This window comes from Nannizzia gypsea, genomic scaffold (assembly GCF_000150975.2).
Source record: "Nannizzia gypsea CBS 118893 supercont1.8 genomic scaffold, whole genome shotgun sequence".
In the NCBI taxonomy this organism is placed as follows: domain Eukaryota; kingdom Fungi; phylum Ascomycota; class Eurotiomycetes; order Onygenales; family Arthrodermataceae; genus Nannizzia; species Nannizzia gypsea.
Window position 1 is genome coordinate 1009832 of NW_003345194.1, and position 15519 is coordinate 1025350.

The following is a 15519-nucleotide window of genomic DNA, read 5'->3' on the forward strand; positions in this document are numbered from 1 at the left end:
GAGCGAATTGGAAACTTGGTCAAAATACAATACAAACCCAACCCATTGCTTGAGAAGCTACACCCAGCCCTAACTAGTGGTTATATGGGGCTTGCCTTGCAGCTAGAGAAGGGCTTTATAGTTAACTTTACCGGCATCTTAGCCGTTAGATAGACAACTGCGTATCGTACACTTTGGTCCGCTGGCGCCAGCCAGGGCGGGCGAGCTGATGGCGCTGGTGTATTAGGGCGGAAAGCATGTCAAGCAGCCAGAGGTCGACGCCCACAAAAATCCTTGGTATCAAGCGCGACAACAAGAGTAAGAGGAAAAGCAAAGGGTGGTAAAGAAGAGATCAAGTTTTCAGCCATCACTTTAGCTAAGTAACTACCCAAATAATATAGCTTCCTTATAGAGTTCGATCCCGTATGTACATAACCACCTAGGTACCTCGTACTCTTACTATATTACCTTGATAACTATCATTTCGGGCTCTGATACGGTCTACTTATCCGCTTTCAACGTCTTTTTCCGGCCTTGTCCTCATAGTATGAGCCCCCTTTACCCAGAACCACCAGCCGAAAATCAAGGCTACACTGATAGGCATCGAGATAGCCCATAGAAGCCAAAACTTGCGGTTGACAAGAAGGGTTTCCCCTCCTTGAATATCGCTAGACTGGGGAGATGTCGACGGACCAGAAGCTTCGAAGAACGGCGTGCTAAATACTGTGGCCACGGTCGAAATAGGGAGAAAAACGGTGGCAACCAGTGAGAGTGCCTTCAAGCTATAACTGTCGCGTTGTGTTATGCGGCTGTTTCGCATAGCATCAACGTTGAAAGCCTGTTAAGATCAACAATAAGTCAGCAGCCGGTAACTACTAGTTATTTAGCTACGGGATCGAGCCTTTGGGCATAGAAAAAAAAAGCATACAAGGTTTATGATGTTCGTCAGCCGCTTTTCAACACTAATGGTGCGCAATTTGGTCGCCTGGAAAAGCTCCCTGCGGTGCAACAGGATGCCTTGCGTGGCTCTCCATATCGGGGGCCGTGTATTTGATATGCCATCCACCAGATAACCTTTCTTCCTTTTCTTCTTCTTCTTCTTTTGTGGGCAAGAGACGCTAGATGATAGCTCCTGGTGATGTGCGATGGCTGCGTCGAGCGACCGAAGCGTGGCATCAACCGCCTCTAGCACGAAGATCGCATTTTTGGCAATGGTGTGGACATAGTAGAGATCGACGACTGGTGGGCCTGGGAAAGTAGCGTCAAGGTCTCTTGAGCCTTTGAAAGCATCCTGCCGGCGAGTTGGAGGCGCTCATGCTCATCAGTTTCATCTGCTACCGACTCACAGCGAGGGAGTGACCGGCGGCGTACCTTTTCGATATTCTGACAGAAATTATTCGTCTTCCACGCACTCTCGTCCAGACGGAGATACCATGATTCATACACCATATCTAGCAATAGATACGGATCTTGAAGGACATCTCCCCAATTGGATTCTCGTGCGAGGTGGAACAGTCGCTCACAGATACCCTCCATCGGCCGAAAACATATGAGAGTAACAGGAGCCTTCGCGTGCTTTTCATCTTGGTTATTGGGTTTTTGACTTTTGGCTGTTGATGTTGACCATTTTAGGACAGCCGCGGACTTGAGCCACTCTGCGTTTTCGGCATCGGGGGAAGACGCCGTGCAAAGGAAATGCATCCATACCGCTGGTTCAAAGAGTTTAGATGATGTCCAAGTCCCCGAAGCCAGGCTACATAGAATGAATTTCTTCAAGGTCTTGGAGGGTTATTTGGCTACTCACTTTGCGACCCGTCTTTGGCTAGCGACGCACCAAAGGAGTGCGTCACTCCTTGCAGTCTCTCCAACACAAATCCGCTTGGAATTTCATACCGTTCTACCAGCACTCGGAAATCAGGGATTGTACTGGGGCTATCGAAGGGTGCCGCGCTGGGGCCTTTGTTAGTTCTCTCTGCTCCGTTACATTGAGGCTGCCTATGTCGGAGCTAGCTGTGCACTCAACTCACATCACTGTCAAGTCACAATTGCCCAGCAGGGGCAAATCCGTTACATCATGGACTTTTGAAAACTCGAAGTCCCGTCCTTTATTATCGGGTTAGCTGGTTAAGCCGGCTCTCGAGTGCGCTGATTATGTATTACTGCTCTCTCACCCTGATGCCACTGAAACACATGAAAGGTGGCAGATTTTTCAGCGACCTCTCTTGCCTCCAGTTTCTCGATATGGGTAGGATTTTCTGCGAGTGTTGTCATGGTTAGCGTCTCTGCTTCACATTCTTAGCCTCCCTTGCTTCCCCATGCAAGCCCCTTCTTGCTCTGCCAAGGACAGCAACAAGTGATCGTAGCTAATACTAAGGATAATTCACAGTGAAACCTAGGTTACCTCAATCTCAGCCAGCAAAGTAGGTCCCCGTCGTCCTTAAAGAAAGGGTCAAGTTGACGAGGCTGAGGCCGCGAGATTCCCGCGTTTGATCACATTCGAATAAACGATTTCATAGGTTAAAACGGACAGGTTGGCTGTGATGCATGGTTGATACGAGGTGCATGCATGATACACGGGACGATCCTCAAGTTCAAGCTGTGTGCGTACCGTGCTGTTATACATATATCACCACCAGCAGGCATGCCCCAAACAACGACATGGTCCCAGTGACAAGGGTCGAATTGGGCGCATAAGCAGGGGAAGCATACCCATATGAGTGTCAATTGTCAAGCACGAATGTGCAAATAGTCCTTCTTCTTCTTCTATAGGACCACAAGTCTCTTGGATTTAATCAGGAGACTATACAAAGGCGGCGCCAGTTTTTGCACGCATGGCTCTAATAGCTAGGAGGGTGATATGTATGGCTATGGCTAGAGAAAAGTGACATTAAACCCCTGCATACATCAAAGGCTTGAGCACGAAGTCTTGGAACAGGCTTCTTAGATTGACACCATTCTAATGTGCCTGAACGCCGCTGGGGAGTTATCATGCTCAGGCGTGGCCTTGGCTATCCGTTAACACCGTTATCATGTCCTTCTTCATGCATGACAGCGTCGAGTATATTGGCCGCATCGGGCTTACCCTTGTCCTCTTTTCCCTACCATCTCCCATCTTTCTGGACGCCTTGGATGCCTTGCAGGCTTGCGGGAACGCTAAACCGGTTAATTTAGTTACTGATGAATATAGGACCATGATCCAAGGGGCACACATTCAAGATGGTTCCGTTTACGTGCCATTCACTAGGAAAGAAAATTACTATATATACTTCCTACCTGATCTCTTGTCCGACCAAATTATAGATAGACAATTCAGACTCTTTCAATATTCTGGAGCCCAAGTATTTGTTGACAACGACGTGTTTATCTCTACATTTACTATATGGTCAGTTGCCCTACCTACTGCCAGAGTATCTGATGCAGAAACTAATCAGCTTTAATAGGCGGACAAGCCCCCATATCACGGCGGCCACCACGACCCTAACGCGGAGAGTTTAGCAAAAGCTTTTGTATACTCCCCCATTCCTATGGCCGTATAGGCAAGCTGAGTCTCGAGTGGCTAATCCTTCCGTCTAGGAAGACCTCCTAGATAATTTGGCGAAGGAAAAGACTGCTTCGGGTGGCTCTACAGGACATAGCACGGGAGGAGGTCATAGCACGAGAGGTCCGCAAGGAGGTAAACCAATTCATTGAGGCGCCCTGCACCGACGTTATCATTGACTGACCATACATTAATAGGAACCCAACCATCTTCAGGAGGTTCATCCCGCTCCCACGAAGCTACGAACCGCCGTAAAGGACTCCCGTCTTAATAATACTCACAGAGAAGCCTGACTCCGCAGCAAGATGATCCCCCAAACGGACGAAGAGGGTCTTATTATCAATCCTGGTAGCCTGCAGTCTGAAAGCACCACAAGCACGCAATTTGACGACAGCCGTGGATTCTGGTCGGCGCTTGTGCAAGCCAGTGGGACTTGGAATTTGAGATGGAGACCGAAGCCTCGTCTATATTATCCAGCCGGTAAAGCCTACAAGAAAACACAACAACCGTTTGTGGCAGTCGATGGCCTAGGCATGACATTCAACCTATCCCAACCTTTCGAATGCATAATGAATCCCTCAACAGGGACGTTGGAGAAGCTATGTGTCCAGGCCCCAGACTCTGTCTGCGAACTAAAAAACAGTACATGGGATCGAACTGTGATTCGGAACGTTGCTCCGAAGTCACTTTTTGTAGCACTTCTCCCGTTCAGCAGGATTCCGAGTGAGCGGAGGCCCTATCCGGCATTGTATACAACTAATGACTGGGCTTCTCTGCTGGCTCTATGGATACCTGCCGTCGCTGGATTGTTGGGTGCTGTAAGTTTGCTCTTATATTTAAGCTTGAATTTATGCTAAATAGCCACAAATAGGTCTTCATCCCCAAACCCTCCCCTCCGGATGGGAAACACCCCTCCTTTTACGCAAACTGTTCTTATAAAGGGTTTCGTTACCCTCGTCTAGCGCGAAACTTTCTGGAAAATAAGCCATCGACTGCCCGGGAGCGGCAATATGATCCGTCTTGGGCTCCATTTTACCATGAACGAGAATATCAAAACCCTTTGAGGTCTCGTTCGCACGCCGTCTATCGAAGCTTTCGGCCTCGAATGTTGGCCTATCTAACTGAGGAGAGCAAAGGTTATGAAACCCGTTTTGTAAAGCATGTATGTCTCTTGAGTTCACGTTGTGGAGGCACTTAGAAAGCTACTTACGATCTGGCTAGGACGAGAACTGCCCGCCCTATGTCTTTATCGCTTATACTGCGGAACACTTCGATTCTGAAGATAAGAAGGCAAAAAATCTCCTAACTGCATTGGCTAGGGAAGCTACTGTTCAGTACCGTGATACAATTATGGAACCGTCTAGAAAGCCGAAGGCATTTTGGCTTGCCCAAATGTGTATGCCGATAAATTGTTACGTTGACCACAATGGACAAGACCAAATTCTCAACAACCAAAGCGACCCTGATAACGTTTTACGAGGCTATTTAGCGGACCACGATGTAAGGTCAACTAGGGTATAGTGCCGCATATTCTTTACTAACACTTCGATACAGACGTATAGCATAAGTGATATTATCCGGGGTGCAGAACATATAATCGTGATCGCCGGCAACCCACGCCATTTGACAGCAAATCCATTACGAGAATGGGGCAAGCGAGTCTGGACACTGCCAGAAATTATACTTAGCAAAGGGGATTTCGTTTCTGTCACGCGCTATGATTTGGGTGCGAAAACGCTCTCCGATATGGTCTTATTGGAGAGAATTCAGAAGAGCCAATTTCCTTATCATGCGTGGAGTGACGCCTTATGTTCAAGACAGCTCCTTGAGCACTACTCCAGCCTCCATCTTTCCCGCCTGGAGCTAGTGAAGATTATATTCGAATGTCTTATGGACAGGAATTTTGGCGAGTGTTACCCAGGTGATCGCAGTTATGCAATGATGGGCCTGCTCAGGATCCGGCCCCCGATTAACCGAGAGGATACCTCGTTTCAGGCATTCGCTAGGTAAGGATAGGCTAGATTTAATTCTGATGTTCATTTCTTCACTCTGCTAATGGTACCTTTAGACTATCGCTTCCTCAGGATAATGACCGCTTTATGGAGCGTCTAATCTGCCTTCTTCCAAACAAACTAGATGAGCCATGGGAGATGATGACAGATCAATACAAATCAACCCTATGGGACATTCATCCAGAGACGCAAATATGTGGAGTCGGGGAGAACGACACTGTTATCGTTGACAACTGCAAGGGGGCCACAATCCAATGGTCCGGTTTTACCCCCGTTCAGATATACCATAGATTAAGACTCAGACGCTTGTTCTTCAAGTTCTTGGCACTCATTGGGCCGATTTTCTTTTTGGTTGCCCTCATTCTCGCTGGTATTCCTACAATAGGGCCTGTGCTTATTCCCCTGTCTCTCTTCTTATTTCAACTTCCGTCGCCGTATTATATCTGGAAAGCCTACGGTGACAAGGTCTGGAATGTTGAGCCATGCCTATTCGGAATCGAAGGTTATGTTCCTCTCGATGTGATCGAGAAGAAGTTGTTTGGGGGTAGGCCTACCCGGCTATCATGGAGTGTTATCGGTTCACCATTGTCCCGTCACCAGGAGGGCCAGGAATGCTTTGAGAGGCGGTCTCATGCCCCCCATGGAAGCCGAGAGAGACAATTCGCAAATGACACAATCAACACGTATATGGTGCATGCTATTGATCCTGTCAGCAGCTGTAAGGATTGTAAGGATATGCAAGAGTCTGACCGAGTTTGTCGTCACCACGAAACTCCAAGGTCTGCAAAGGATCATAGCAAAAGTGAGATGGGCGAAATGAAGGCAAGTCTTCCTCCCTTGTAAATGATGAAATTATATTGCCTTGTGGTCAAGGATAACTAGTGGTTATTCAGACGAACGTGATTTCTATGAGATTACTAACCTAATACGTCTCTATAGATTTTCACCCTTGTCGACACTCTATCAATGACAGTTACACTATTCAAAGCGGTCCATCCTCCAACTGTACTACTTATTGGAGGTTCTGAAGGAGGTATGAAGCGCGCAATTGCTTGCTCCTACGATGTCACAACCGGTACATTCTATCGCGAGACTGTTCTCCGCATGCAATCACAGTGCACATCTCGAATGCACTTTTTACCTAGGATCCGCCTCGGTTTGAAAAGGCCGTTCAAAAAGGGAGATATTGTAGCGGCATAACTACGAACGAATGCATGTATTTAGTCAGAGATATATTCTAGGGTCAATATCTATAAATACTACCTCCTTTTATCCACTATTTTATCGTAGTTACAACTTCAGTTAATAGAAGTAGACTGCGTGCTAGAAATAGAAAAGGTGGAGGTTGAGAATAGCCTTTAAAAATTTAGGCGTGTATGTGCCTTACCATTTGGATGTGGATTGGGATAGATACCTGGTTACCACATATGGCTCCCTATATAATAATCGTTATTCACGAGTAGTTATAATGTACAAGACACTATAGAAGATTAAGATGGTAACTATCACTAAGGGCGTACGCCTGGCCCCTATTGCCAACCTGTAATTAATTAACTATATATTGAAATTAGTTAGTAGATAATGGAAGATGGCATTTCCCGCAGCAAGAGGCATCTTTCACCTGCCAAAGGGTCACCCGTAACCAGAACCAATAAGGGAGTATCCCACCACAAGTCTTGTTAGAAAAGCTAATCCAGGGATTGTAAATACCAGTGTCTACTAAATAGAAGTTGACGATTATCGTCTACAGAAGCTGTTCAACCCAAGAGATAACTTTGAATATGTTTTAGCCTTGTGTGTCTTTTGTAGACCTCCCCCATTAGTTACCTATTCTCAGCTGCTGTACATAGAGCAGAAGATCAACTTGTATCTGTGACATAAGGCCTGGAAAATGGTCAATCCTGCCTCGAGGGACTCGAGAACGGGGACAGGGAGGGCACTGGCCATGTGCCTAGATATCTATATATAAACAACCCTGCTCCATATCCGGCCAGAGAGACGCTGACATGGATGGTAGTTGGTTAGTTATGTATGAGTTGTTTTATCTTTCTTCGATCTTTTCTTTTTCTTTCTTTTCTCGTTCAATCTCCTGGTAGGCTACCTAACTTGTTACTTCTCTCGAATACTGACTAGTTAGTGCTGATGGTGGCGCTTGGTCTAGTTAATATTACACCGAACTCCCCTGGATGCATGCAAGATGCCATAAGATACGACCATCCCGCCATTCCACCAAGGCCAGCCATGCAGAGCCGCAGCCTCATGCTCGTATTCACGCCCAAGTGTTGCAGCAGCTTGCTTTGCTCTTTGGCTGTACTAGTTAACCAGCTACACCACTTCTTCCTCCGCCTGCGAACGACCCGTCACAGAGGGAGACCAGAAAGATGAGCAACACCAGGACAGCCTCCTCGAATCTACCCAGCTGAAACAACTCGCGAGTTTTATACGCGGAGCAATGAGAAATAGTCTTGCTCTATATTGTAACTACCTCCGTACAGTAGTTTTGTTGCTCGAAACTCTGCGACCTTTGTCTGTTTCCCGCACAGCCTCTTTGCTATGAGTTGGGCTGGCGGAGCTCGTATTTCTTTGAACGACAACAGCGAGATGTGACCGGAGAATACGAAATCACAGCTTGGGCTTGTGCGAGTAATAATGGCCATGGCGGCATCGCGTCTCATGGAGGGCCGCGGAGTTAATATCCAGAGTGTGTCCGCAGACCTATTTATACCCAGCCCATAGACGGCTTGCTCAAGCGGAATATTCCCACCCATAGTTATCCTACAGAGAGCCTTCAATATATCCATTATCCCTCACAGGACTGCTTGTTAATATGGCGCGCAAACAATCACTGTTGGTGTCTTGCCTGGTTCTCCCAGCTCTGGGCTTTGCCTTGGATCTCGTCGCGAGGTCACCGGTACCTGGTATAAAGTCTCTTGCGCCTCTACCGGCCGCTTTGATGCCAGCGACGGAGCCATTGCAACCAGTGCTCCAAGACCGTGCTATTCTGCTTCCTCGTCAGCTTACCTGCGATGCAGGCTTGCAATATTGTACCGGTACGTCTCACCATCTGTATAGTTATGCCAGTCGTCTTTTATCCCGGACTAACCACCACCATCAACCAGGCATTGGATGCTGCCCGACCGGGAAAACTTGCTGCTATACCTATGGCCACTGCTTGAGGGACGAAAGCGAAGTATGCTGCCCAAATGGAAGTTGCCCAAGTGGATATGGCTGCTGCGGGAACAACAACTGCTATCCCCTTGACGGCGAGTGCTGCAATGGTGGAAAGTATTGTCCTAAAGGCCAGCGTTGTGTCAAATATGACAGTGGAGAAAAGGGATGTCTTCCTGTGGGGAGCTCTAGCGGAAACACGGACTATTGCTCTGGCGTAGGTGTTACCTGCCAAAGCTGCTTCGGTAGCGGTTACAGAGAATGCCCCGGCGACTCGAAGAAGTGCTACAACCCAAATGACCCACGATATGACAGCTGTGACTGGAGCTCTGGCGGCGGCGATGACAAGCAAGATGGCGGCACAGCGACCAATGGATCTTCCCCTGCGCCATCTTCTGCATCACCTACACCTACACCGTCTACAGAAGAATCCACTACCTCGGCTACGATAACAGGTGGTACCTCTGTGGAGTATGAGTGGTATACATGGACCGTTACTTGGTGAGTTCGCTTCTACAAGCTAAAGAATGAACGGGAGTAGTTAGCTGACAGCCGAGAAAGGTCGTACTGGAGTTACTTTTACACCGACATCACCATCATCACGTCGACTATATATGAAACATCAACCCTGATCTCAGTGTATGCCACCAACAGCGCGGAAGCCAGTTCTTCACTTGCTGAAGAAACCGAGACAATGTCATTTTATACTCCCCCAGCTGCAACTGCTCTGGCATCCAGAACATCGACCAGAACAACTTCACGATTTAACCCCTCGACCACCACATCATCCCCATTTCCCTCAGTGTCGCAATATGGAGGGAGTGCCAGTGCCGGTAACAGTCGCGCTGCGGACCTTCAAAACTGGTGGCAGCTATCTTGTCTTGCAGTCATGGCAATAATGCCAGGTATACTAATGGTATGGCTTTGATTGTAAGACCGAAACATCTACTTAATGCACCCACGCTTAGTATAGTATGGACTCTTTTGTCTTTCGTTGGTACTTCAAAGCTTGTGGCTGGCTGAAGATGAATGTTGCCTAGCAAACAAGGAGGAAATAGCATATATTTTCATCTACGTGTCCGCAACGAGGTGCATCATTCCAGGGGTCTAGAATCTACACTAACTGCCTTGAATTGAACAATGAATAGGACACAAATATCCCTGAAAAGAATGTATCTTCTCAGTGGGCGGGGTCAGAGTTTTCAGATAGGCAGCAGCAATATCATACTATGCAGGCTTAATCGTAATAAACAAAATACTCTGTGGGTATTCAAGCCGCTGGCATTTCAAATACATGCTGAAGGGTTTGCGGGTTTTATCACTACAATCGTTATCTATGTACTCAACGCCGCAACCCTGTGCGGAGACCTTTGTATAAATATGGGTACGGGATAAATTTTAGCTATATATAGAGTTGAAAAGGAGAGCGGAAGTATATAACTCTTCTCTTATATAAGGATGAAAACAAGTTTCGCAGACGGTAGACTTTCGTATAGGCGGGTAGAAACCGTGGTTAAATGGGTTAGTTTGGTTAAATAGTTAATTTAAAAAGTAGTTTTTAACCTACTTATCTTAGTTCTTAGGTAGATTTAGAGATATCTATCTACCTACCTAATCTACCTAATAGTTTTATTAGTACTTATTAGAAGTTCTTAGCACTTATATTAAACTTCCTTATAGGCGGATGAGGCGGTTATTAGAGTCTAATGGATTTTAACCGCTAAGACCTATTACCCAAGAGAGCTCTTTTAAAACTACCCAAGACCCAAAGGTGAAAAATTACAACCACCTAGACTTCCGTATAGGCGGGTGAAAACCATGAGTGAATGGGTTGGGTTGGTTAAATAGGTGGGTTTGAGCGGTTTTTAAAAGCCTACCTTAGTTCCTGAGTAGACTTCCGGATGGACGGGTTGGGTAGGCAAGGTACCCTAATGGGCCGGCCTATTTTATAGCCCAACCCAAAATACCTTTTTACTACCCACCCAAAGCCCAAAAATTAAAAATCTGCCTACCCATGGGCGGCCCATTGGACGCCAAGATTTAAAAGCTACGCTAAGCCCTGATTAGTAATCCACTAGTGTAGTTAGGTAGGCTTACTAATTATCTATAAAAAATGCCAAGCCTAGTATTTTTATCTAATTTATTCTATTTATTAGAGCCTTTTTAAAATTATAAGTCAAATAGAGGATAATATTTACCCCTATTTTAAAAACCTCTCTAATAAATTGAATAAATTAGCTAAAATTCTATAAAAAATACTACTAGATCTGAATTTACTAGTATATTATATAAGCGCTAAGAATACTAAGAATTATATAATAGAGCCTATTTTTAGCATAGGTAGGTAAGGAATTCTAATAGGTTAGTATTAGACCTCTAGTACTAGGTAGTATTAGAGGTTAGTTCTCTCTTACTTATTAGAAAAGACTATAATAGTCCTTGATAATAGATAGAGGAATACTATAGAGGTCCTATTATAATAAGACTAATTATTAATCCTTTTAACCCTAGATCCCTCTAGAGTATTTATAGAACCTAATATTTATTTAGAGTAATATACCCTATACCCTTAGTAGATATAGTAATTAGTTAACTTATAGTAGCTACTATACTTTATACCCTTAGTTTAACCTATAGTTAGTTCTACTAGGGGTTAATTCCTAATAGTATTCCTCTCCCTAGGGGTTTAGTCTCTAAACTTTATAAAGAACTATACTAAAGTAGAGTAAAAACTTAGAGCTTCTACTATACTCTATATAATTTTCCTCTATTATATTTCTCTTTTTAGTTCCCTAGTAGTAACTTAATAATAGCTCTTCTAATTTTTATTATAGTTAAAAATTTTCCCTTTACCTTTTTCCTTCTTTTCTTTCTTTAACTACTATTAATACCTTATTTCTTTCTATATTATTCTTCTCTCCTAACTATTATTATATCTTCCCTTCCTATTAATAGTACCCCCCTACCTTATATATAATACCTAGGTAATATCTATACTATTATAAACCCCTCTAATAATTAAATTTTAGAGCTTAATTATATATATTAAGTAGATACTCTATATAAATATTATATATATTTAAATTACTTATATAATATTATAAGTTAGATACTCCCTACTATTTTAATATATATACTTTAGTTAACCTTTTATTACTATTTATTAGGTTAACCCTAAACTTACTCTACTAGCTAATACTCTAATCTAAGCTTATTAAAAATATATTATAGGTATTAATAATAAAGATAGAGATAAATTAATTTAGACGTTCTATATAAAGTTATAAACTATCTAGTAGATTTTTAAAAATAAATATAGTAGTCTAACTTATAGAGTTACTACCTCTAAAACTACTATCTCTAAAGCCTCTACCTCTACTATAAAAGAGCCTACTACTATAGCTACTAGTTATATTTCTACTATCTCTAGATTAGCTATTATAGATACTAAGTCTATTATTTCTATCCTTATTTAAGTTACTTAAGTAGTCTTAATCTTATTTATATTTTCTAATCTAAAAGTATAAATTATAAATTATCTTCTTTCTAACTATAAGATTAGGGGTTCGCGCCCTATTATTTCTATAACTACTACTATTACTACTAATTCTACCCTTACTACTAGTTCTACTACTACTATTAATATCTCTATTATAGCTACCCCAAGTTTTATCTCTACTATTACTACTTCTATAGTTACTACTCTAGAGACTCTAGTTAATATCCTTACTTAGATTAATAATTATTTAAATACTAGTACTATCTAAAAGATAGTTACTAGAGAGAATATCTCTTTTCTATAGTAAATATTATTATACTCTTAGATCTATAATAAAAGTACTCCTACCTCTAAATTTAAAATAGAGATTAGGAATAACCTTAATAAGTTTTATACTCTAATATAAGTTAGTATATTTTACTACTTTAAGAATATTAATATTAGTACTAGCTATATTTTTAGTTAGATTTATAACTTATATAAAGACCTTAATAACTATATAAAGTACTTAGAAGTTATTCTTATAACTAATTTTACTAATATTATAGCTACTATTAATTAAAGATTTATAACCCTTTTTTAATAAACTATTTTTATTTAGATTACTTTAACCTCTATTATTTTAATCTCTACTTTTATTATAACCCTTAGTTCCTCTTATTAGAGTTATCCCTCTACAAGGGTTAGTACTTCTATTATTCTTTCTATTAGAATTTTTACTTTTATTAGATTTATTAACTACTACTAATATAGCTTTAATCCTCTTCTATACTAGTTTAACTCCTTTACTAGATATAGAGATAGCCTTCTTAAAGCTATTATCTCCTCTATTTCTAGTATCCCTTCTAATAAGGGTAAATATTCAAGCTCTACTACTAGGGTTATTAAGACTCCTATCTCTAAAAAGTAATACTAAAATAGGTCCTCTACTACTTTATTTACTTCTAGTATTTAGTCTACTTAACTCAAGTAGTTTATTAAGGTATATATTACCTTATACCTCTTTTTCCTTAAATCTATTCTAATACTAGCTTTTATAGAGGGATACTAACCTCTTTATTTAGTTCTAGAACTCTACTACTAGTAGTAACCTTAGTACTAAGTCCTTAGAGAATATTTATACTAAAGGTACTCTAGTCTCTTCTTCTATTACTTCTAGTAAGGAGGATTTACCTTCCTCTATTTATAAAGTCTATTACTCTAAATATTCTATTTAAACCTCTAAGAAGTAATAATAGTTAGCTTCTCTTAGTATTCTAGTAGTAGTTAGCTCCTTTAATACCTTAAGTAGTTTATTCTTCTCTTTTATTTATAGGCTTATATAGTTAATATAATCTAATAGTTTTTCTTATTCTAGTATTAGTTTATCTTCTTTTCTAAAGGTTTTCTAGTATTTCTTAAGGATCTTAAGTATATTCTTAAGGTCTACTTTACTAAACTATATAGCTTCTTCTAAGGGGTAATCTAGCTACTTAATTTTAAATTAAGTTTTTCTATACCTTATTTTATAGTCTAATATCTTTTTAATCTTCTATTCCTCGTAGTTATCTATAACTACTACTAGAGGGGGGTTAGGTTCCTCCCCTTCCCTCTCTCTAAATAGCTCTAGTAGGGAGACGTAGAACATAGGATATATCTTATAGAATAGACATAATATTAGGTAGTATACTTATTTACTAATAGACTCCTTAATTATAAATAGTCCTATTATTTTACTATTAAGCTTTTTATTTAAATATTATATTTTAATATTCCTTATTAAGAGTATAACCTAGTCCCCTACCCTAAAGTTTATAAAGTTATATTTTCTATTATAGTACTTAATCTAGTTCTCTCTAGCCTTTCCTAAATTCTCCTCTAAGGTCTCTCTTATTTTTATAATTAATAAAGCTCTCTGTTAGGAACCGACCCCTGGTAGAACCGACCATGGGTCGAACCAAGGGTACGAGGTGCAGCAGCTACCGTGAGCTGACTAATCACCATGCCCACCGAGGGTATAGGGCACACTACCCTAAGCGAACACCGGGTCCTATAGATACCCTGGGGGGACCCAGGGTTGAAAGGACCAACGGTTAGTCTTGTTACAACAGGACCCCTACAGTATTCCCCCATCCGTCATCGAGGACCATTGCAGTCTCTCCCAACAAGTACGGGAGAACCAACCTCTGATACCGCCCAGTACCAGAGGTCTAACATTCTAACCGTTCCCAACGACTTGGGAGACATGACTGCAACAAGGAGCCGTGCGCACCTGCAGGAGGGTGAGACACAACCTGCAGGCGACATGCAGGCTGAACCACGCTCATTGGTGGACCAAATTGCGAACATGACTGCAGAGGAACGACAGGAACTGCAGAGGTTACTCACCAATGAGACGCAGGCGCGTAGCCGCCAGACCACACCAGAACGACGCGACGAAGGGGCTCGACGCCCGGAGTACCAAAGGCTCCTACCAAAGGTGAAGACCCCGACGTGGGACGACCTCACCCTAGGGGGATGCTCTACCTGGTTCTACCAGCTGGAGGACACCCTACAGAATACCTTCCTGGAGATTCCAGACGAAGCAAAGGTAGTCTGGGCCAGGCAAGGATGGAAGGCCAAATCGAACCTTATGATCGAATGGCATAACCAAGCGGAGGCTGGCCAGACAATGCCCCGGACCTGGGAAGGATTCAAGGAATGGTGCCGAGACCAAATCGAACACCCTACCAACCGAGGCATTAATGCCATCCTTAGGTTCGATAAAGCAAGACAGCGACCCCAGCAAGACGTCAAGTCCTTCTTTAATTATATCGAGGGTCTGCGCAACGATCACGGAGCGGATCTGCCCGAGGAGTACCTAGTGCCTTCGACCATTGGAAAGCTTCTCCCGGACCTGCAACATGAAATCCAACGACTCCAGAGCAAGCCAGGATCCATGGAAGAGCTAAAAGCCGAAGCCTATAGGCTGGAAGCGGTGCTCCGGAAGAAGGACCAAGATAAAGGGAACAGGGCTATGAGGGATATGCCTAAGCCAATATACCAAGGGTCTCGCGATAACAAGCGCCGCCAAAACCAGGATAGAGACCCGGCGACGACACAACTAAATAAGAAACGCAAGAGTGCATTCAACTATATTACCCCTGAGGGAAAGGGGAACGCCGCTTCAAGGAGAAGCTCTGCCTGGGCTGTGGCAAGAAGGAGCACATGGCAAAGGATTGCCCAGATAGAGCAAGGCTCCTAGGGGAGAGGCCACAAGACCAGAAAAGGAATGATAATCCCAAGCTCCTTGCCATACGAGCAGACCCACGCACTGTAACGACAGGGGTCGCTTACCACCGATG

The 15519-nt window shown here is 43.0% G+C and overlaps 4 protein-coding genes across 4 annotated transcripts; 3 read left to right on the forward strand and 1 right to left on the reverse strand.

The window, feature by feature from the left end:
• Nucleotides 1-484: 484 nt before the first annotated feature.
• On the reverse strand, nucleotides 485-2250 carry MGYG_08229 (hypothetical protein; the record flags this gene model as incomplete). Its single annotated transcript, XM_003170002.1, has 6 exons — nucleotides 485-817; nucleotides 908-1270; nucleotides 1351-1688; nucleotides 1784-1929; nucleotides 2007-2082; nucleotides 2151-2250. 6 exons carry the CDS (start codon nucleotides 2248-2250, stop codon nucleotides 485-487), a joined length of 1356 nt encoding a protein of 451 aa, XP_003170050.1.
• A 758-nt stretch (nucleotides 2251-3008) lies between these two features.
• On the forward strand, nucleotides 3009-6729 carry MGYG_08230 (hypothetical protein; the record flags this gene model as incomplete). Its single annotated transcript, XM_003170003.1, has 12 exons — nucleotides 3009-3037; nucleotides 3167-3317; nucleotides 3420-3485; nucleotides 3566-3652; nucleotides 3715-3768; nucleotides 3823-4335; nucleotides 4389-4679; nucleotides 4739-5017; nucleotides 5072-5523; nucleotides 5586-6212; nucleotides 6253-6331; nucleotides 6469-6729. 12 exons carry the CDS (start codon nucleotides 3009-3011, stop codon nucleotides 6727-6729), a joined length of 2889 nt encoding a protein of 962 aa, XP_003170051.1.
• Nucleotides 6730-8732: 2003 nt separating this feature from the next.
• Nucleotides 8733-9720, forward strand: MGYG_08231 (hypothetical protein; the record flags this gene model as incomplete). The annotated part of the gene is made up of 4 exons (XM_003170004.1): nucleotides 8733-8914; nucleotides 8935-9198; nucleotides 9250-9602; nucleotides 9671-9720. The coding sequence occupies 4 exons, from the start codon at nucleotides 8733-8735 to the stop codon at nucleotides 9718-9720; spliced, it is 849 nt and encodes a 282-aa protein (XP_003170052.1).
• A 4700-nt stretch (nucleotides 9721-14420) lies between these two features.
• MGYG_09190 (hypothetical protein) lies at nucleotides 14421-15419 on the forward strand (the record flags this gene model as incomplete). Its single annotated transcript, XM_003170005.1, has 1 exon — nucleotides 14421-15419. The coding sequence occupies one exon, from the start codon at nucleotides 14421-14423 to the stop codon at nucleotides 15417-15419; it is 999 nt and encodes a 332-aa protein (XP_003170053.1).
• Nucleotides 15420-15519: the final 100 nt, after the last annotated feature.